Genomic DNA, 18424 nt, shown 5'->3' on the forward strand with positions numbered 1-18424 from the left:
CAGTGTGGTTTTCTGTTTTATCTCCAATATCTATGACACATTTGTGGTTTTCAGTCTGTAATTAGAGAACTTTCAGGTTGAGTCATTTTTGGGGTTATGATCTGTTTTGTTGGATTCTGTTATAATCTGCATGTATTTCATCTGTATAAAAAGTGTTTTGGTGGCATTTGTCAATATCAATCAAGATCCTTTTTAACATATCAATAACTGATGGTGATCACTCAGAAGTCTGAGGACACTCAGGTTAGAAGATGCTGTTGTTTAAAACACATGTAGGAAAAATATTTATTCATATATAAAGAGGAATACAAGGGTAAAACGATCATAGAGGCTGTAATGTTAACAGAAATTAGTACATTTGACAAGCTTTAGAAATAATAATATTACATATAATATAATAAGTATAATAAGTATTATATTATATATATATATTATATAATAAGTATAATAAGTACCACATAAAAGGAGTGAACACAACAATGTTTAGACACATAGAAATAAAACTGGATCTGTATCAACAGATTAAAAATAGATAAAAGCAATAGAAGGTAGATTATAAGATAGCAAGCACCAGCAAAAATTCAGTCACCCTTTGAGCTTAACCTGGAGTCTGGACTGTGGGAAGATACCAGAGACCCAAAGAAACCCACACAGACACACTGAGAATGTACAAAGTCCACAACGAAAGGCGACAGTGTTAAAAACTGAATCAACCTTGTACATAATTAGTAAGATTTTATTTTTATTTTTAAAAGGATTTTGAAAGAAAACGACAACCAGTGCAAAGAAGTTAAAGTCACATTGTCCTCTACATTTGTATCAACGATGGTAGACTAAATATTACAAACACTTTTCACAATAATGTAATACAATTCAACAGGGACACAACCTACAAAATGACCATGATGTTGAGTCAACACCTCTCAAAAACAGCTTCAACACAAACTAAACATTATAACCTTCATGAAGGGTGGATTTGTTGCTGGGCTGCTGTATTACTGTATAAGTTTCAGCTCTAGGTGGACCTAATACACTTTTAGCCATGATCGTGGTTCCTGGATTTTATGGCACCTGGACTCCTGCATCACTACTGTCTTTACATCAGGGACCACAATGGAAACAAGTCTCCTCCTGTCCACACTGACTGTGAAAAGATCCCTTCTTGACACATTTCCAATGTAAGCAATGGGAGACAAAATCCACACGTCCTCGTACTTTGTAAAAATTCATTCTTAAATTCAGCTGAAGTTAATATGAGCCACTGATCCTTTGCTAATCTGCAGTTTAGGGACAGTAACACAAAGAAAGAATGTCGTACTAAAAGATTGTAACTTTGGAAGATACTCACTTGCTGCAGATTACACAGGATTTTGTGGATTTTGTCCACTATTTTCTTACATTGAAATCACGTTAGGAAGAGATCTCCTTGGGGCCGTTACAGACAGGAGGAACGATGACGGCAAGTTAAAACTGTTTCAACGTAGCCACACACACACACACCTGACTACTGTTTTAAGATAGGCTTGAAAAATTGGTGGTTGGTTTCCCATCTGAAATAATTATTTTTAATTCTCTTTTTTAATCTATAGAGTCAGATTGATTGAGATGGAGAAATTTATCAATATTTTTTTCTGGTAAAAAATCGATTATAAAATTGAACTTCTTCTCAGGATAAATTTCTTTAGTTCAATGCTTTTTTATCCGCCTCCTGTTGGAGAAACTTCATTGCATAATCTCACTATATTTATGGAAAGAGAAAAGGTCAAGAATTATATTATTATTATTATATTAATTATACTTTCAGGCCTTCCAGTTTGTTCGATAATAAACTGGTTCAATTCTTCAAAAGTTTATATATGTGAGACTAAGCACATATGTTTCGCATGTACACATTTTCTTTCTTCTCTTTATCAAAATTGAAAAAAAGAAAAGAGATTTTAAAAATTGTGGACCTATCCTTTAAGATATAATGCAGTGTGGGAGGTGACAGAATGAAGTTTAACCTGGTGAGACTCTGTGCTGTCTGTCCCATTCTTATGATGACAACAAAACACTTTTATTTAGCGATAACATGTATTAGAAATTAATCAAAGTATGGACACATTACAGTCTATCATTTTCTAAACCAAGTTAGATATTTGTGTCTGATGCCACTTTGCCTGCAGCTTAGCAATGATCATGTTTCAGTGCTGTCTTTAGCTGAAAGTGGTAAATGCATCTTATCTTCATGTCTTAAACATACAGTAGTTATATATAGTAGTAGATGCCATGGTGGTGTGTAAGCTGAGTTAGAGAAACATTTTCTTTTCACAGATCCATAGCTTTTTCTCTCCACATATTACATCATTCCAGCCATTTTCCTCATTGAAGAACCTTGTTTCTACACAGTCTTCATTTCGTCCTTCATAATCGTTAGGCTCCTCAGAGATCCAGAAGCTGAAAACAAACCAAAAAGAAATAAGCTTTTAATAAAGAGCACAAACCATCAAACATTTAATGAACAGCAACACACAGAATGTGGCCAAGTTAAACTTAAAATGATGACAAATCAAAAATATTTCCCTAAAAACTGTTGACAATGTAGTCAGCTTATAAAAATCTAAAGTCTACTCAGCTGCTATTGTGCTTTGAAAGAGGCTTTAGTTTCACTACAAAGATTGATTTAGTTTGAATGAATATTAATGTGTGAACCTTGTTGTTACCGGAGTCCCATCCACCCATTTCCACGTCCCCTCTCCCTCGCTGTCAGCCAGTCCAATCCATATCCTCATTCGGTATTGATTTATGAATTCCTTGTTTTTAAAGAGAAACATACAATAATCAATAAATATTTAACCAATTTCCGTCATTCTGTACCTTGGTGACCTTGCATTCAATCAATATTTCACTCTTTCCATGTGATAAACACTGATTCATCCGTTAGTACACACACACACACACACACACACAGACCTGTTCGTCTCTGCTGTTGACAACCACTAGGTCCGCCCCTCTTTGCAGACAGTCAGTTCTACTCTCATGCCAGGTTTTCATGTTCGAAGAAATATAATAGAAACTACCGTTGAAATACTTCCATCCTTGTTGGGAGTAGTGAACTGTGTGCAAAAAAACCAAAACAAAACAAATCCTTAATACGCCAGTAACGAGAATTAACAAATACATTTCCACTGAGGTATAAAAACTGCATTATATTATTCAGAGATATGTAAGCAGGGATAATAAAGAAATCTATGCAAGAACAGAAAGATGATATATTACAGGCTTGGAGTCAAAGTGTTATAAATGTTTTATACAGTAGTAGAAATCTACAGAGTCATAACAAGAAAAGATAAGTTCTTAACTTTTCAAGTCTGTCCTAAAACAATAGTCAGGTGTCAGAATGAACATTGAAACATGTTTTTCTTGCTGTAATCATTCCTCCTGTTCATATTGGCAATTAAGAGATCTCTTCATAATGCACTTTCAACGTAAGCGATGGGGACAACATCCACAGTCCTCCTTCCATGAAGATCTTTATTTAAAAATGTATGATATGAGGCTGCAGCTGCACAAATTAGTCAAATCAAGTCAAAATCTTTCAAAGTTACCGTTTTTTTAGTGCCAAATTCCCTATTTTTGTTAAGATCCTTCCACTGCAGCTGAACAGGAAAACACTGTCCATCGAGACCCAAAGAGGGAAACTTTTAATTAAAAAAGACTGAAACTGTGGAAGATATCTGCTTCATTTGACTAACTCAGGTGACTGAAGCATCATATTATCTTCAGATAAACTTTTAAATACATCTTTGCTCAAACGAGGACTGTGGATTTTGTCCCCATCACTTACACTGTAAACATGTTTGGAGGGGATCTTCTAATAGTCAGTATGAGCAGGAGGAATGATTACAGCGAGCAAAACCTGCTTCAATGTTCATTTGGGTTCCTGGCTGTTGTTTTAAGAGAGACTTGAAAAACTGTGAACCCGTCCTTTAACATCTAACTTTGACAAATATGTAACACCCTAAATAAACAATGATTACATGATCAGTTAATAACAGATTTGAAGAGAATCAATCAGTTCAAATATACATTATTGTCATTTGTTTATCAGCTATATCCCAATAAATCAACATCAGTCCATCATTACTAATGACATTGGTTTATTTTTTTAACATTAACAGTCAATATTAGGATTTTTACCATATGAATAATATAAATAGTTGTCAATCATTCACAATAAGATTCATACCACTTTCACACTAGATGATGATGAAATCTGAGTCAAATGATTTTTTTTATCAATCAAATCAGATTTTTTTCCTTTACATCACACAACACATAATGCTGACATTGTTTCCAGAGAACGAGTAGTCGGCTGAGACAACGGCACATAACATGGCTGCATATCAATCTTCTCTGCTGCTCATGTTGTCAAGTGTGACAAATGGACTGCAAAACATTTTGTGATTGCTTGGTGCAGTTTAATTTTCACACTTACCAAAGTCAATCAGCTTCTTCCTCAGCTCATCTCTCTCCTCAGGGAGGGTTTTAAAGATGGCCTCAAGGTCCAGTATCTTGTTATCTGAGAGCAGAAAGAGTAATATGAAGCTGTCATGCAACAGCATCAAAGCATGTCCACAAGTACAGAGATGATGTACTTTAAAACAATATGGAACTTGTGTTTTAACTATTAATGAAAGGTAAAGTTTCATATTGTTGTACTGTATATAAACCATTCCCTCATACAAAGCCAAGGTGATATATGTGACTTTATATCTGCAAGACTAAAAGCAGAACATTTTGATTTGGGATTAATTTTTACTTTGATGGCCAAAATTAATAGCATGAACTAAAAGCTTTAATGTTCCATCCTCTTCTTTCTCAGTGGTATTGTATCACACAAGCTTTGCATTAATTAAACAGCCATCAGTTGTGTTACTGCTATTAAACTTTCTGATTGTTTCTGATTATAAACTTTCCCATACATGTACCTCTGTCTTTAAAAGTCAGTCAACCACAAACTCTTATGTGCTGCCAAACAGAAGATAATATCAGAGACTGCAACGTAGTCTGAGAACACAAACTGAGGTGAGGTCTATGTTGTCATTGATCAAGTGATCTACACACTGATGAAAATATATGTAGACTGGAACATTTAGGAAGCAGTCAGAGCAAGTGATCGTGATCATCATAGCTTGTAATATAATATAAATTTTATTTAATTCAATAATTGGATGCCATTGATGCTCAACCATGAATGAATCACTGATGGCCAGTTGGCTGTTGCAAGAGCAACTAACTCAGTGACACATTTCAGGAACTTATAAACTCTTGGTCCCAAACTGAACCCATGTACATCAGTGGATCATGATACCAGTCTTTCTGGCACTGACAACATTTAAATGGCAGCTTTCATCTGACATGAAGCATTTTCTAAATATTACACTTATACAACTTCGGATACAAGTCCTTGTTATTGGTGTAGTTCATCACTGTACTAACCAAAGTCACTCAAGTTCCTCTTCAACGTGTCTCTTTCTTCGGTCAGGCATTTGTAGCTGGTACTGTCAGAATGGTCTGAAAGAGAAGAAAGACTTTCATGCAAATTGTGCAATAAGTTGGCCATTTACAACAGAGAGATTACCATCAGTTGCAACAGAATTACAACATGACCACAACATAGGAGACACTTCATTTTAAAACTGAATTTCCATTTAATGTATAAGCAGATTTACAGGTTGAAAATTCTGACATTGGTTTAATGTCTTAACGGCCCAAAATGTGATCCAAACCCTTCTTACTTGATCTTACAGCTTTTTTGTAACAGTAGTTTTAATATTATTTTGCTTTTTGATTATAAAGGCCCACAAACTTGTATCTCTCTCTGAATGTCAGCCAAACACATTTTTTTCTGCAATACCAAACAGGACAGAATTTTTCGAAACTGCTATGTTTGGACAGAAATATGTAACAGTATACACTTAACACTTTACAGTCTTATATATAATAATCAGATGGTGAATTTCAATGCAGGGGAGACACAGTGTGGACGTACAAATACAATTCAAAAGGACTCACAGAGAGCAAGACGCAGGGAAATGTTGAGAGCAGCTTGTAAGATACACAGGAGTCCAAGGCTCACAACAACCACTCTGTATAGTTTTCTCCCTGGGTGCAGAAATCACACAGACTCAGAGTAATTATTACGTCTCTCAGCCTAACGATGGAGTTCTTTTAAACATGACAATGGCAAACAATTGTAAAGCAGAAACCTGAGTGCTTTGGCTAATAAATATTTTAATTAATTACATTTAATCAATTATTATTCATATTATTATTAATTATTTAATTTACTTAATTAATTATTTTCTTTAGAATTATTAAAATGTTCCTTGAATGGAAAAATGATGACTGTCAACAGGACAGATTACTTCAAGGATGACATTTATGTACTATTTTTTAAATTGTTTTTTCTACTCACATTACACACCATAGTCTATAATAAAAGTTTGTCTTACCAACCAACTTCAGAGTGATAGCAGGTTACAGTCCTGTGCTTTGACTTTGGGTGGTGGAGCGTATTTCCAACATATAAAACTATTACTTGAAATAACATGACTGATATAAATCATATTCACATCTGTGGTTGACTAAACTCTATTTGAGAGGTGCTTCTAATCTTTAATGAAATACATTGTAAGCAATATGTTATATATAAGCCTCTTTCACAACAGACATTTTGACTTGTCATAGCAGAAAAACCACAGGTGTTACTAATAATATTAACGATGCCTCAGTAAGTCATGACAGTGTGACAGTGAGCCAGCAGGCACAATATCAGGACCCTGAAACTGAAGCAGCTAAATGTAATTCAGCCATTGTTAATTTCATTATTTACACCTGTGCTTTTTCTACTGCCACATGTAAAACTGTCCTCAGTGAAAAAGGCTGATGGGAGCTTTTTCTCCATCTTCATGTGCCCCCCACACATCAGTGTCCTTGACAACTGCCTGTGTATGTTCGCCTCGGAGAAGTTCTCCTCTGAACGCCGTTTTGATGACACACAAGCGCATTCTTTAGTGGGAGTCACGCATTGCTCTACAGTATGTGGCATTTGTACAAAAAAAAGTATAAAAAATAATTTGGGATTTATGAATTCAAATGAATGTGCCTCTAAATAAGAATTGAGATTAGTATTTATTGAGATTAATTAAAATGAACATGTAGTAATGATGGAAACATTATGCCTTCAAACATTTGATCAAGTATTTGTAAAATTATGAAGAAATGTTCAAACAGGTTTAGAAATACAATAACAAATTATTGCTGATGATAGCCTGAATCTTCTTTTTCATCTTCCTCATCTTTGGTGCAAATACTTTGATATGAAGTAATAAAAGTACTAGTACTAGTAGTCGTAGTAGTAGTCATAGTAGTAATATATAAGGTCAACACAGTTACTGAATAAATTACACCATATTAAAACAGATCTATACATTATTTTATGCATTATAAAATGAACTCTCACAAACACATAACTATCAAATTTTGCATTTTATGTTTACATTTTGATATTGTAAATAGAAAAGATGAATGTTTACAATATGATTACATTATTTGCCTGCAAGGTTAAAACTGAGACTAAAGATGTTTGTTCAGTTATAAGATTTCTGTCTCACCAGGCTCTGCAGCAGCCATCATTTCGCTGTCTTCAAAGTTGCGGCTAAGCACCAAATTTTTATCTACTTGGGTTAGACAAATATGTGTGACAATGTTTCCTTAGAACAGCAACAGATCTAACAACTGCTTCCTCTTTTCTATTTTTTTCTCTGCTTCTGCAGAAACACAGTTTTGGTCTCAACTTCCACCTTTATTTGTTCCCACAGGGCAATTGGTTTTGCAGCAAGACATAGATACAAGATGATAAAATACATAATATAATACATACTGTAATATAAGTTTTGGTCTTCCTTATTTGCCATTCTTCCTCAACATAAACTTCTCCATATAACGGACTTTGACTGCTGCTCTGGCAGTCAGAGCAAACTATGTAACACTATGTATTCATGGTGTATAAATACACTCATGCTGAGGGAAAGCCACACAAGGGTTTCTTGTAAGTGTTGCTGTCATAGAAAGTCGTACATGTTGGTCATCACCTTTTAGAACTCTTTAGTGGAGATCAAGTCAAGTTTCTGGATGAGAGTTTAAAATGAGTCACAGTTAGCAGCAGATTATAGTTGGAGAATTAATATGACAGGTCAGTGGTGGTAGATAAAAACTGGCAGGGATTAACAAATATTGATCTATTGCCACTTTTATTTTTTCACTTTATATGGCAAGTAAGTCTTTTATGAGTGGTGGACATGGACTTTACAGAAACTCTGCTGTGTTTTCCTGCATGTTCTTTGAAGGATACAGACGTCCTCATTTTCCAAGGAGATGATTTGACAAGATTTCACTGTCTGAGGTGTTAAAGGGGCAACTGTATTCAGTACAGCCAAAGCTTATTGCTATATTTCTTAAAACTAAATGGCTCAGGTTGTTATCTAAATAAAAGGACAAATTATCCCTTACATTGTCAAAATGAAGGCATAATCATATGTTTGTTTAATCTATGTTTATTGAACACATGAAAACTCACTGAGAGGTCATTGACTGTAAGAAGCTTGCACTTGCATGATCACAGTGGTTACTTGTCACAGGCAGGGCTTACTTGAAATGTGTAAGATTTTGGTGGTTAAAGCCCCAAGTCTTCCTTGTTAAGTACCTAGGAGAGTGACTTCCAGTTGATGTTTAAGACATTTACACATTTAAAAAGTATGTTTATATGTATCTGAATCACATTACAGATAATACATTACAGCCATTATTTTCTACAACCAAAGCAATGAACTTATGGCTGGATATTTGAATCTATGCAGCAATAACTTTTCTGGCTCGGTCCTCATTAAGCTGACTAAATGTGAAAACATGGTTTACATGTGAAATGAAATGAAAAAGACACATTTTCAGTTGTAGTCAGGTTAGTGTGGATGTGATATCAGCACTGCTTCAGTTTAACTGAAATTGAGAAATGTATCTTTTTGTCCTGATATTGCCTGCTGGGTTTGGATGCACAGCTACAGAGAGGCTTTCTTTTGACTGATCCAGAAGTGTGAAACTTGACATCCTTCATCATTCCAGCTCTTTTCCAAATCATAATACTTTATTTCCACACAATCTTTCTTTCCAAGACCAGGGAACCCAACGGATATGAAGGCAAAACTGAAGACTGTGCAGAAATAAGACTCCATAACAAGGAAAACAGCTGGAATGATATACCATGTAAAGATCAGAACTTCTGGATCTGTGAAAAGATGTCTCTGTAACGGAAGCTGGAAAGTCCCTTAGAGGAGAATGATGTAACAACTTCACTGCAGCAGACGCTAATTTCTTATTTTATGAACACAGCTGTAATGCTTGCCTGAATACACTGCCTTGCTTGTATGGTTAGCCATCAGAAGCTTGAAAAACAAAAGTGCTGGTCCTGATGGGATTCCAACAGAGGTCCTAACGCATGGGGGGTACCTCCTCACATGCCGCCTGCACCTTCTAATCACAAATGTTTAGCAATCTGAGATGATCCCACAAGAGTGGAAGCATGCCAAGATTGTGATCATCTAACAAATAGAAGGGGAAAAGTTGTTGGAAAGGTGCTGGCAAAGGTCATGGTCAACAGACTGGTGGAGCACATCTCTGAAAATGCCCTTCTAGAAACACAATGTGGCTTTAGGAAAGGCAGATGTACCACCAACATGATCTTTGTCATACGACAAATTTAAGAGAAATACCGCAAGCAGAGGAAAGATTTCCATGTTACCTTCATTGAACTCTCTAAAGCTTTTGACACCATAAATCAGACACTGCCATGGAAACAACTCTCCAAACTTGGAGTAGCACCCAAGTTCCTCTCCATCCTCCAACATCAACACCTGCACCAACATCAGAGCCTTTCTATGTGAAAGCAGGGGTAAAACAAGGCTCTTCCACCACGAGGAACACAGATGGAGTCCAATGAATACTGACTGAATGGAAACCTTTTAAATGTCTGATGGCTTCATGCCGACACCAAGGTATAAACTTGCCAGGTACATCTTTGCAGGGGACTGGCCGCTTAGCCACCACCAAGGATGTGTACATCCAGATACCCATCTGGCAGCTGATGATGTAAGATGATTCACTTTAAAAAGGAGTTTCCAATTTTTTCATCTGGAAAATCAATCTAGTACAAATGTATTTGTAATACTAAACAAGAAAGAGTATCAGAAGCTGCTGTGTAATTGTATTTTACAGATTCAGAATCATTCATATGTTAACGATAATTGTGATCTACACAGTAAGGCTGGGCAATAAAGTGAAGGTTTAACAAAACCAACAGTATTAATCTCATATGATCTAATTTAAAGGCATGTGTCGTGGAAAAACTCTTCAGATGTGCCAATGAATTTTCAGATATCCCACAACATATTTGGTCCAAAAATCATGATGATCCCAAACTCAAAGAAATACACTAAAACTGGCAGAGTTCAGTGTAATAAGATTTACTCTGTATCAAGTGCAATACAAGTAAACAGAGGCTTGGTCCATGGAGCAATAACCATCTTATATACTCTCCTCCTACTGTGGAGCCTAACTTATCTGATTTTCTAGGGCTCCTCCACATTTTACAAAATCCTTCCAGTAAAGCTCCTCCCTAAATTACATCATTAGTGATATCAAAAGGTTGGCAATGATCCAAATATGACTTTTTTTTTTTTTTTAGAAACAATGGTGTCTCAAACTTCCCTAAAACTAAAAATAAATAGAGGGCCTGTGGCCTTTAATAATCAAATGTCATGAGAATTAACCTTTCCATGATTCATAATGATTAACTATCCTGTATACTGTTGCTGTGGTGACACTGTCATGACTATGTACACAAGAAAATTATTCCACCACAGTCAGTATGTCTGATGAATAAATTCCCTCAGACAAGCTGATATTTTAGAGAATTAACAAATTACATCTACAATACAAAAAATAAATCAAGTACGCCATATGCTGGGAGCATACCTAGCGGACTTCTGGTAATTTTGTGTCCAGGCTTGCCTGGTGCACCTGTGGCGCACAAATGGATTTTCTCAGAGAAGCTTGTTGTTGTCTGGGTCATAAAGCAGCTCAAATATGCGGCCAAGAGCAGATGATGTCTCTTTTTAAGTTAAATTCATATTGACATGATGATCCAGCAATCACCATTTGTTCTGTGCATATAATTTGCAATTTTACTTGTCGTCACAATCCATCTGTAGTTCGAGCTGAAGTGATATATATAAAATGAAAGGAATTATTCTAAAAGTTTAAATCTCATTTGACTTCAAAACTATGAGTTAAAATGACTGCTCGTCATAATATAGCAACATACACCTGATCCTGAAAATTATCCAAAAATAAATTGGGATTTTAAACGCACAATATGTAATTTCTGCTGCTAGGGGTCTCTCAATCAAAACAATAACAAGAGACGGAGTTTGATGACATTGTGAAGTAGCATGGGATCATTGGAGTTATTGTCTTCATTGTTAAACAACCAGCTTCTCCAAGTTAGGATTACTTCAGTATTCGTCATTCAGGATATTTTTACCAGGAGCTGAATTATCTGTAGAGGTTTCCTCCTCTCCAAAACAAACAGACCCGGTTATTAAAACAGGTTAAAACACTGAGTAAAGCAGTTTCACCTAAAAAATAAGTGTTTATCCAACGCAGTCCAGCAGGCACAGGTTGTCTGGGAGAGGCTGCTAGCTGAGCTGCTGCTAACGTTTGCTCAGCTTGTTCCTCTGATAACTTAAGATCCAGATGTCCGATGACTCCTTCATCCAGTTAAAAGGTATAGTTAAAAACGACCAAGATCGAAAAAGTTTATGGTGAAAATGTGGCTTAAAACTGAATAAAAGTCAATTCATGACACCATTGTGGTGGACAACCACAACACCCACGTGTTAGCTTGTATGCGTATACTTTTTGGTAGAGGCCACTGTGGCGGATGAGCACAATGCAGGCGCATGCATCTTGTGCATGTATACTGTTTGGTAGAGGGGGTATGATGCCAATGACGGGTGACCAAATGAAACAGACTGTTACCTTGATTAAAATTACGGATACAAATACACAACTCAACAAAATATGTAACATAGGTCTAGTCGTTTTTATACATTTTAATGCAGAATGGTACATATTATAGCTTTAAAAGAAACACTTTTGATGAAAATACAACCCGAACAATCTCTATCACATGATGCTCATAACAGCCACACATCTCCTTGTATTGTAATTAAAAATGCTGAGCTCCAGGCAACACTTTGGCCAGACCTGTTGATTAACATTAAACTGTACAAAACAATAATCATGATCGACAAGTGTGATGTGCACATAAGCCAGGAGGTTTCTGTGGTTATTTTGGAACTGTCTGGTGCTGGTGCTGCTGGGTGCATCGTTCCCATAGAGACAGCAGACAGAACAGATACCCGACCTTCAGAGTCTATTACAGAAGCTTTTGCCAACCCTAAAATATTCCACAAATTGAGTTTAATTATTTGATAGTGAAACAGAGACTGCTTCACTTTGATTTTTTATTTCAACAAAAAAAATATGCTTAAACGCGTTCTTAACCACTATAATTTAGTGTAAAACTGTAAATTATATAATTGTTCAGTACAAAAAATGGATATATGTTCCACTGTGAGAATAATATGAATAGGTCTATTTAAAAAGATGTTTTAATTTTCTTTTTCTGAAATATGTAAATTAATATTCATCAGTTGTCCAACCCTACAGTAAACAGAGATAAAAACATAACATTTCTCCAAAGCACTCAGAGCACATGATCATCATAGCTTGTAAGTGTGATATATTTGTAAAAGACATAAATTAAGATGACTCACAGAGAACAAGACGCAGGGAAATGTTGAGAGCAGCTTGTAGGATACACAGAAGTCCAAAGCTCACAGCAACCAGTCTGTACAGTTTTATTCCTGTGTGCAGAAACCGCCCACCGACCCACCAACACACACACACACACACACACACACACACACACACACACACACACACACACACACACACACACACACACACACACACACACACACACACACACACACTCACACTCATATCAAACACAAAAGTAAACTTTCACACATTCTTACAAATATAATGGAAAATGTTGCAGACGGGTTATTTGTTCCCTTTTTATTTTTATCTTCTTCAAAGCACAAATCTACCTTCTCACCAATCAAAATGTACAAATTTTGTCTGTCCCAGCAAAAAGTGGTACTGGTTCCTTAAATAGTTACTAAAACTTTGATGATTTGAACAGCAAGTCTAAATGTCGCTGAGGATAAGTCATCCAGGCTAGTCTATTGTAAATCTTGTGTACATACTGTAGTGTACTAATAAAAGTGAGCCACATTTGTTGACTTCAACAAGTGGTCTAATGGTGACCTAAAACTAAAACCAATAAAACAAGATGGTATCACAGGATACATGTGACAAAACATGACAAATGGTCGGCACAATTTTTGAATAAAGTTACGTGACCAAAAAGCTTGCAATTTAGTGTACCACATTAATATTGACATTGTAGTCCATCTTGCTTTAATGTTTAAAACTGATCTTGAAAATTATTGAACTGTAATTATGTGAACTGATTTCTTAGCAGTCACTGCAGCAGACACTCTACTGTCTTCATCAGAGCGACTCTTCAATGCAACACTCCAGACTGAATCATCATGGAGGTTTTCATATATCAGTCATCTCAGATTCCTCTTCATGGAAAACCGTTGCCATATTTTTCCTGTTGATGAAGGTGTTAGTAATGTTGTCTTATTTAATGGTGCTGATCTGTGGTCTGATTCCTCTTTTATGTTTTGTCCTTACAAAACAACAATCTTATTGTTCCTCCTCTTTTTTCAGTAAGTTTTTTCTTTCTCAACTCAACAATGTTGTGATACTAGACACATTGACTGCTTCTCCAGCTGTAACCAGTGCAGATCCTTGTGTACCTGCAAGATAGATGAGCCTCACGCTCGAGCGAGGCAAACATTCCTCAGCTTCATCATTCCTGTTTCGACACACGCTACATGATCATTTGAGTTTGTCTCATGATTTGATCACAAAAAACAAACTTGAAGCCATGCAAGTCAATTCAACACCAAACAACGGCCTCTAAAATTAGTTTTGAATAATTTTCCTCCTCTGGTGAGGTGTTTTTAAGCCTCTATATACCATTGTAAGTACATGTTTCATCAGTTTTGGGTGGTAAACTTTAGTAAAAATTGATAAACATAATCATTAATTTCCATCATAAAAAAAATAGTAGCTTCTCTGTGTATGCTTGTATATATGAAAACATATATGATTTTAATATATGTGAGACTAAGCACATATGTTTCACATGTATGCATTTTCTTTCTTTTCCTCATTAAAATCGGGGGGAAAAAATTGTGGACCTATCATTTAAGATATAGTGCAGTGTGTCACCTGTGTAAGTTATGGTGTTTTTTGAGAACACGCTTCCTCTTTTCCATTTCTGTCATTAATCTGCTTACGCAGCAGCACGCTTCCCTTCCTTATCTTTTAGAAACTTATCATCATTCACACCTTTTCATTTTGACTTTGCTATCTGTCTTGTAAACACACTTTTCCGCCACAAATTTTAGTGAAGTGGATAAAAATGTTTTCTATACTTCAGTTTCTTTTTTCTTGTAAATCATGTCTGTTGTAATATTGTTCTAGGCTACTTGTATAGGTTTATTCAACATATCAGAAGAGCTCTGTTGTGTGTAAGTTGGTCCTGTTCATTTGAATACAAAATCAAATCCAGCCTTGTCATTAAAATGTGTACAATTTATTCATAACAAGTTGTGATGTTGAACACTAAACAGTCAGTCCAGAAATAATAAATGTTCAAAAGTTACTGAATATAAAACAAAACCTGCTGTTATTCAAAAACACAGAAACCATTAAAAAGATTTAAGGAAGATTGAAAGATTAAACATATTAAATGCAGATGCATAGATAGAATACACAAATGTAAAAAAAACAAACATAATGTTCAAGGACTTGTCTCAAAATTGTTGTCCAGAGCTTTAATCACACTGCTAGTAGGGACAAATAACGTGATGTTAAAAATTGTTATTATTACACCGATATTAACTAAAGTCTAGTAAGGTAACCTGTGTCAGCATTGCAAAATTTTTTACATTTCTTGTAACTACACCAGCAGCAGGAAGGCCAGATACTGCAGCACATGAGGAAACATTCGTTCATAAATTCAACTCACTTCTAATCTTGCTGCCTCTAAGCAGTAGTTGAGAAGCAAATTTTTGTAATTACATCACAGTCACTAATCCCAGTAATAACCTGTTACTTGACGTTTTGGGGGTTGTTCACTGATAATAACATTTCTACACCTAAAGAAAAGGCATAACATGTGGCTGTGCTTCTCCCCACAGACTAAAAACATGCAGGTTAGGTTAATTGGTGACTCTAAATTGCCTGTAGATGTGAATGTCAGTGTGAACGGTCGTCTGTCTCTATACTGTATGTTAGCCCTGTGACTGGCAACCTGTCCAGGCTGTATCCCACCTCTCGCCCAGTGTCAGCTAAGATTAGCTCCAGCTCCCCTGTAGCCCTTTAGAGGATAAGCGGTAAAGAAAATGGATGTATGGATGAATGACGTGGGTGTGGAGGCTTTGGAGTTGTTTGAAATTGGGAAAGACTGTGGTCATAGTTTAGATTACAAAAAAATTGCCTTCATGTTCTCAAATGACACGTAAAACCCCACACTTAGTATGCCCATCTCTTTTTTTTCTGGCATGTCATACGTTTTCTACCTCATCAGTCACACAACCACAAGAGGTCACAACAAGAAAACTCTTCAGTGTTGGGAGACCAATGCTGTTGTTTTTCTGGTGTCAAATTTTGGCTTGTTGATGTCTTTGTCACCAGGGAGCTTTTTAGAGGACAACAATTTGACCTGATAGTGGTGCTAAAAAAACAACACATGGAGCATCCAAAATGCATATTGTATTTTTTTATTTAAGCAAAATTTGACACAATGTTGGAAAATTATATATTTTTTGTCATTTATGACAGATAAACATCACACTGCAAATAACATGAATTTCTCTGCATTAAACTATAATCACAGGCCTCCTTAAGGTTCTGTCCCTACTTGTGTAAACAGCATAACAGGAAATATTTTAATCAAACGGCTTAGCCAGCAAAAAGCAACCAGTAAATAATATACAATACTTAAATTCACACAAATTCATGCCTTTTTTTAAGGTAACATGAAGCAATTGTTACGAACTGACAATAAACATGTGGAGGAATTAAAACTTTTCTTACATTGTTCAGTGGTGTTAGATGTGATATATCCATTACATGATTAATAAAATAAAACCATGTTCATGCCACCTTGGTTAAAAACAACAGTTCACTTCTTTTTAAGTAAATCAGACCAGTCTCTCATAATCTCCAGAGTCCAGACTTGAATTGTCATCGCATACTGTACATGCACTGCTATAACATTATAAATGTAGTATCAATGGTATAATATTATAAGAGCCTCTGAGTCATAAAATAATGAATTCACCATTATCTGCAAACAAATATGAGCATTTTCTTTTGATGAAGCAAATCAGTAAAAACAACATAGACTTATATGATCAGTTGTGTCTCTCCTGCAACACTTCAGCACGCAAACTGCTCTTTGGGTCCCAGTACAGACACACACAACACTGTTACTGTTATTTTCCTTTAAAAAAAAAGCAATTTTCACTGAAACTGGGCTGTTTGTTAAGGTTTTTCATTCCATGTATTTTGACTGTATTTCAATATTATCCCATGTGTGGCACAGCCCCTTTTGGACCTACCATGTCAAAAATAAAGAAGGCACTATATTATAAACAAATAATTATAAAGCCACACTCAGTGGCTTTAATTAATGGATACATTTATATGTTAAAAATATGCATTATTATGATGACAACCTGCAGGCACTTAATCAGAGCATCTATAATATCACACAGTCTTTTCTTTTAGTTGTAAATTAATATGTGTGTGCGTTTGTGTATTCTTGTCTATTTCTGTGCGCATGTTAATGAGCCACTTTACCAGCAGCTTGGCCACAACTAATGTTTCAGTGGGAGACTCGTGATGGTTTATATTCAGTTTTTGGTTGTTGAGTTAGAGAGTCGCTGTTTTTTCACAGATCCAGAAATTTTGAGCTTCACACGGTTTATCATTCCAACTTTTTTTCTCATTGAAGAACTTTATTTCTCCGCAGTCTTCATCTGTGCCTTGATGACTGTTCAGCTCATGAGCGTCCCAGTAGCTGAAACCCAAAAACAAAGAGTAAGATTTTCATAGACGTCATAACCCAGTAATTCAAATTGACCAAGTGAAACTTTAAAACGGCTATGAGTTCAAAATGAAAATGTCTCTTTTTGACATCGAAGCAGATTTATTAGACTGATTTCTTCAGCTAGCACAACAACCTCAGGTCAAGTCAGGTACTTTAAAACCTATAAAAGTAACCTAAAACAAAACTTTCAGCAAAGAGAGTGATTATGAAACAATGTGTGAACCTTGTGGTCAGTGGAGACCCGTCCACCCATTTCCATGTCCCCTCTGTCTCTCTGTCAGTCAGTCCAATCCAGATGTGCTTTCGGAAATGACATATAAATTCCTTGTTAACAGAAAGAGAGAGAAACTGTAATCAACATAAATGAAATATACAGTAACTGCGCTTCTGCACCTCAGTTACCTCACATTTATATCTTTATTCCATTTTTCTGTCTATCACACACAGATTCATACACATACATAGATACAGACACACACACACAAACCTGCTTGTCTTTGCTGTTGATAATCAGCAGGTCTGCGCCGCTTTGCAGACAGTCATTTCTGCTGTCTTGCCAGGATTTCTCCCATTTAGAAATTAAATAGAAACTTTGGTTGAAATAAACCCATCCTTGTTGATAATGTTGCTCATAATAATCAGCTGTTAAAGAATAACATTATTATTATATATTTATTAATTAACATCATTAATTAACTAGAAAATGCAATTTCTGTAGAAATTGCATGTGATTGCTGAAAGCGAATTTAGATTGCATAACTGGAAGCTGAACACTATTGAAAAATCTAGCATGATTAAAATCAGCAATGGGTAGAATTGAACCTACACCTTCACATTTTTAAGCCAGACATGCTATGCATTAAGCTAACATACAAGCAATACCAGGCCAGATTCTGCTATTTAGTCTGTCAATTGCTAGTTTAACATGAGAATGAATGATATGTGTAAAATGTGTTTGAAGGAAGAGAGAGTCTGTAAGTTTAAGAAACTGGAGTGGGA

The 18424-nt window shown here is 35.7% G+C and overlaps 1 protein-coding gene across 1 annotated transcript in view; it reads right to left on the reverse strand.

Annotated features, from left to right (window-relative positions):
• Window positions 1-463: 463 nt before the first annotated feature.
• LOC121905261 (CD209 antigen-like) overlaps window positions 464-18424 on the reverse strand; it is a 51151-nt gene continuing 33190 nt past the window's right edge. The window contains exons 8-10 of the mRNA XM_042423390.1: window positions 2953-3095; window positions 2692-2792; window positions 464-2436 (exon numbers count right to left, since the gene is read on the reverse strand). Of these exons, the coding sequence (XP_042279324.1) occupies window positions 2289-2436; window positions 2692-2792; window positions 2953-3095 (392 nt within the window). The 3' untranslated portion in view covers window positions 464-2288. The remainder of the gene's footprint in view (window positions 2437-2691; window positions 2793-2952; window positions 3096-18424) is intronic.

Source organism: Thunnus maccoyii, chromosome 2, assembly GCF_910596095.1.
Source record: "Thunnus maccoyii chromosome 2, fThuMac1.1, whole genome shotgun sequence".
NCBI lineage: Eukaryota > Metazoa > Chordata > Actinopteri > Scombriformes > Scombridae > Thunnus > Thunnus maccoyii.